The sequence below is a fragment of the Acanthochromis polyacanthus genome, chromosome 1 (genome assembly GCF_021347895.1).
Source record: "Acanthochromis polyacanthus isolate Apoly-LR-REF ecotype Palm Island chromosome 1, KAUST_Apoly_ChrSc, whole genome shotgun sequence".
In the NCBI taxonomy this organism is placed as follows: domain Eukaryota; kingdom Metazoa; phylum Chordata; class Actinopteri; family Pomacentridae; genus Acanthochromis; species Acanthochromis polyacanthus.
The window spans coordinates 31326925-31332662 of record NC_067113.1 but is presented as its reverse complement, the minus strand read 5'-3'; the positions used below and the strand labels follow the sequence as shown (position 1 = coordinate 31332662).

The window sequence follows — 5738 nt, the reverse complement described above, 5'->3', positions numbered from 1 at the left end:
TTTTTCTTTTCTGCAACTACACACAATTAAAAAAAAAAGAGTACTTTTTAAAACAAGGAAAATATATGCAGATTTCTTTCTTTTTTTCTTTTTTTTTTTACAGAATTTAGAGTTTCATTTTACAATTTGTTTCCTTTTTAAAAATAATTTATGGAGATTTGCAGAGAATAAAAATACATTTATTTAATATCATTTATTAAAGATTCTTTTTAATTTTTGTAACTGCGCATAACCAAATAATGGACTTAAAAAGAAAATAAATGCAGAGCTAATTCAATTTTATTTACAGAATTTAGAGTTTCATTTTACAATTTGTTTCCTTTTTTAAAAAATAATTTATGTAGATTTTGCAGAGAATAAAAATACATTTATTTAATATCATTTATTATACATTTTTTATTTTTGTAACTGTGCATAACCAAATAATGTACTTAAAAAGAAAATAAATGCAGAATTCTTTTTTATTTACAGAATTTTGAGTTTCATTTTACAAATTTTTTCCTGCATTTTTGCAAGACAAAACCAAACTCTGAATTTACACCTTTAATAACATCACAAACCTGTTATTTTTGAAAAAAAAAACAATTGTCATTATTTTCACATTAATGTCAGTATAGTGCAGTTTGGTAATATCCTTACAACCAACTGGAACAAACTGAAAAACACAGGAACTATTCTACAAAATTATTTTTTTGACACTTGAAGCACATTTCCCTCGTTATAAATCTGCATTTTTATATTCCAGTTTAGCTACTTTTACTTGAATAAACGATGAAAAACTGACAGACTTGGAGGTCTAATAAGAATCTAAAGAGACTCAAAGGAGTACTGAGAGCTTTAATGATTAACAGGAAACTGCTTTAATGTTTGACAGCTGCATTACCAGGACATTAAACAGATTAAATTTAGTTTTACTGCGGTAAACAAAATGATGTCGGACATAAATACATACATAGATTGTATAATTGTGAGTATTTTTAGGGTTACAAAGGATTCCAGAAGGTCAAACATTCCCAACAAGCCTCTAGAAATGAGCCGCCCTGCAGATCCTGAATAAGTGCTGCTGATGAGTTTCAGGCTTTTTTTCTGAGAGCCTCATTTAGGAAGGACGACCTGCAGAGCCGTCAGAGCAGCTTTCAGCTCTTTCTCCTCTCAGGACATGACTATGAAAAGAGGAATCTCCAGGACAAAGGTCCGTGTATTCCTTGTCTGGCTCCAATACACAACCAGAGGCAGCAGCTCCGTCATTAGAGATTTATTCAAGTTTAACTCACAAAACCAGGGAAAAAAGTGTCACATCATGTCAGTGGAGCTCCGACAGAGAGCCGAGCTGCAACTTACAACAAGATGGAACTTTATATTTAGTGTGAAAATCAGAGATTCCACTCAGAAATGTTCTCATCATTGATTAATCAGCTTCTAAAATGTCCAAAACATGTGAAAAATACCAACCACCAGCCCTTAGAGCTCAGCGGGATTCTGGTAAAATGTTTGTTTTATCTGAACAAAACCCAAAGATATTCAGCCAAAGAAACAAGAAAACCAGCACATGTTGAGATTTGACAAACTGAAACTGTTTTTGATGCTGATTGTTTAAATTTAACAGCACACTGTAAAAAAAAAAAAGAAAGGTAAAATCTGGTAGCAAGAATGCTATAAACACACAAAATTGTACTGCAATGTTCAAAACTCTTAGGAAAATAGTAAAGTAACAGCAAATATCTGTAAAATAATTATCTTTTAGTGGATTTAAATAATTTTGTGAACAAATATCATAAAATAAGTGATTACTAGAAGTAAAAACACAGACGTCACCTGCAGTTTTGTTTTGGTTTTTGTTATTTTCACAGTTAACATGTCAAATAATCTTTTTTTTTCCTTGTGATTTTACTTGACATCATCTGTATTTAACAAAACATCTGTACAATAAAAAATATGTCATTATTAGGCATAATCTGTCAGTAAAATATCTGTGAAATTCTAAACTTTTTAGCAGATTCAAATAGAGTAAAATATAATCTTATGTTCTAATGTTGTTAAAGTATAAATTAACATTTGCAAAAAATAAATAAATACATGCAGACGTTTTATTTGAACATTATTTCAAGTTCTGATTGTTTTTTAAACACTACTCCTGTAAATTAATTATTTTCTTCTGTGCCTTCACAGAGTGACTAATAAAATTTCTGTAAATGCATCTTTTTTTTTTATCCATTTAATGGTGTTATCAATCTAAGAAGAAGAAAAAAAGAAAAGTTAATCAGATAATTTCACCACTTTCACTGGTTTTGACAACATTTCTTTCCTCTCAACAAATTAAGCATCTTTTAAATAATTACTTTAAAGCTGGATTAACTCAGAAACGAGTCAAATTCGCCTCTGAACTCCAAGCTTTTTCTGTTTCATGGCTAAACGTGACTTTCGGGGCAGATCTGGGGTGGGTGGTCCGCTCATAGAGGCATCACAAGAAACCTCCTCATTGTTCGGGCGCGGTCGAGAAAGTCTGTGTTTGCGCTCTTCATTAGCCATTCTAGTGTCAGAGAAGGAGAATAAATAAAACCGGGCCAGGTCAAAGGGAGCCAGCGCTTCGCTTCGGTGTTTAAATGTGTTTTAACAGTTACTTAAGGCTCTGGAGACGCTCTCTGCCACTTCCAAATGATGGAAATGAGCCCGGAGAGTTTGCAGAGCTGGCAATAATCCCAGTTGAAAGGGAGGATGTGGTTGTCTTGGGCCAGTGTAAGAAAGCAAATCACCTCCTTTAAAGAAGCCGCACTGACCTCTGAGGAAACTGGATTTTCTCAGCAAACTGGATTTCCAGATTTGTGAGCGGCAAAACGAGACTTTTCAGACGAAAAATAAACTTTTCGAGCAACTATGGATTGTTTTAGGGCTCCATGAAGCCCCGGTGGATCAAGCTGTGGATTAAACGCAGTGATTGAGATTAGCTGGAGTTGTAATTTGGTCCAAAAACAAAAAGGAAAAAGAGAGAAACCCCTCAGTAGCACTCCAACCACACCCGAGCCGCTGAATTTGACGCCTCAATTACGCGGAGCAGTTATTCAATTTTAAGAGCGACACCAGTGCTGCTAAAAGACATACTTTGGGAAACGGAGTTCGTTGGTTTTATAGAGGGAAAAAAACATCAACGCACTGTTTGCATGCAGGAGCCGTTCTTGATTTACAGCCGCTTGAGAGAAACACATGGAAAAAACTTAACCGTTTGGATATGCGCGTAAAAATCCAAAAACAGAAGGAGAATAAAGGAACAACAGCAGATTCTCTCTAAATTGCGCAGCTAAATCTCATCTCCAATTGTGGAGTGGCTTGTTACGCTGCTTATAGAGCATCTGTGGGTCAGCCAGGACTTAAAAGGCTCCAAATAAGATGATTTAGCTACATCAAGGCTTTCCCAGCGGTAATGATTACATTTGGACTTAAGATCCATGCAAGAATTTGTAGGCCAGTAAATCTCCCTCCCCCAGGACCTCTTCAAAAGCCTTGTCATTCAAAGGGTTAGGATGTTTGACAATCCCAGCTTGTACTACTCCACCAATTAATTGGATACGTTGTCGGGATGTTCGTCTCTCTCATCTGCTACTTAGAAAGACAAAGAATCGATGGGGGGTTGTTGACACCTCTGTGCGCGCCTCCGCTATAAAAGAGGAGTCCGAGCTGAGGAGCAGCATTCATCCACCGGCCGCACTCGGAGTCACGACTTATTTCTACCAGAGACCGACGAGGTTTTCACTTTAAACATCTGTCAGAATGCAGGTCAGACCGACGTATGGATACTCCGTGCGTAATTACGCACTGGCGGCACCGCTGCAGTTCCAGGGAGGCCAGTGCGCGTCCACAACGAAGCCCCCCAGCGGGAAATCTTTCACTATCGAGGCTTTGCTCGCCAAACCGGAGGACACATCCTGCGACAGGACGAGTGGCGGAGTGAAATACCAAATGGCGGCTCCAGTTCTGCCGCTCACCGGACACGCAGGGTTACCGCTGGCACCGTACGTCTACTCCCCAAACATGCTGCACTCCGGGATCCACACGCAGCCTGGATATTCCGTCTACTGCTGCCCGCCTTTCAGCTACCAGGCTTCGTGCCGCGGCGCATTTTACGCACAAGGTAAACGGACAATCAGAGCCATACCAACTTAAACCAAACCCTGAAATCACATTTACGCAGCAGCGTGACTAACCGTCTCATTTCTTTTGCAGCTTCCGTGTCCAAAGTCAACGCAGGGCTGCATTCGTTCAAAACCAAAGGAGGGAAGTCGAAACGGATGCGCACCAGCTTCACCAGCGAGCAGCTGTCCCGCCTGGAGAAGGAGTTCGCTCGGCAGCAGTACATGGTGGGATCGGAGAGGTTCCTGCTGGCCTCCTCCTTGCAGCTCACAGAAGCTCAGGTAAGAAACTCAACTAAAACCTCCTCAAACTTCTAAACATGCTTCAACAGTCTAATATGTGTCTCAATTTCCTCTCTCCAGGTCAAAGTCTGGTTCCAAAACCGACGCATCAAGTGGCGCAAACAGAGTCTGGAGCAGCAGCAGGCCAAACTGGCCAAACTGGGTCTGGCTGCTCCTCCAAAGAGCCCCGGATCTCAGGGCCACGAGGATGAAGGCGATGAGGATGAGGAGTTCTCCGACTCAGACATGGACATGGACGTGCCCGATGACTCCACTGACCACTGTTAACCAAACACACCTGGACTTCCGGTTAAAACAAAGACTGTTTGCTGTACATAAAGCTGAGAAAGGAGGCTCCACGTCTCCTACTACGAATATTTAATAGAGCTATAGCTATATATTTAAATTTTCTACATTTATTGCTCTTTGATGAGTTCACTTCATGTGTTGTTTTTGCACATTTGAATGAATTATTCAGAAATATATTTTATGACAATAATGGAAACCTTGTCCTGTTTCTTTCCTGTATAATTTAGTCTTCAGATTAACACGTTTTTCTTCCAAACTTAGAATGATTCTGATGTTTTATTGGCGTTAGTCTCAGTGGCTTTAAACGCTGGGCTCAGACAGAAACACGTCACATTTTGCACTTTTTCCCACCAAACAGGATTTTTAACATGAGAACTTGAAAGAAAATGTAACAGAGGTTTATTTTAGGGGTTTATTTTTCTTTCAATGAACTCTACACTCCTGATTAAAGCTAATTAGTTTGGCTTTTGGGCCTTAAATTCTTATTAACTCTTTGATGCACAGCATGAGTCAAAAGTGACCCAAATCCAACAGAAAATGAGTATCTTATGACCCACACTGGGCATTAAAGGGTTAAATATATATGAAAAGGGATTTTCTGAAACTTTACCTTCAAGTCTGCTTCTTTATAAAACAGTAAAGTGAAATCTTTAACAATAAAAAGCTAAATTTGAGACCAAAAACAGAGAAACAGGACTAAATGTTGGAGACGTAGCTGTGTACACTACAAAAAATGTTTTGTAACTGTATTATTTGAACAATTTACTGTTTTTTAAAAAAGGATTTCCCTTTTTTTAAAATTTGCATTAGCATTTAATTTTGACAGCAAAAAACAAGATTGTATTTCAAACTTCATCTTTATTTTCCATTTTTTCCATTTTATGTTTTATATATATATATATATATATATATATATATATAATTTAATATTTTTTAATCTATTTTATTAATATATTATTTTAAGATTTTTAAAATTATTTTCATTTGCAAAAAAAACAGACTTTTTCCAGATATTTGCTGTTA

The 5738-nt window shown here is 37.5% G+C and overlaps 1 protein-coding gene across 1 annotated transcript; it reads left to right on the top strand.

Moving 5' to 3' along the window:
- Positions 1-2958: 2958 nt before the first annotated feature.
- Positions 2959-5521, top strand: noto (notochord homeobox). The gene is made up of 3 exons (XM_022216665.2): positions 2959-4126; positions 4219-4406; positions 4488-5521. Exons 1-3 carry the CDS (start codon positions 3766-3768, stop codon positions 4692-4694), a joined length of 756 nt encoding a protein of 251 aa, XP_022072357.2. The 5' UTR covers positions 2959-3765; the 3' UTR covers positions 4695-5521.
- Positions 5522-5738: the final 217 nt, after the last annotated feature.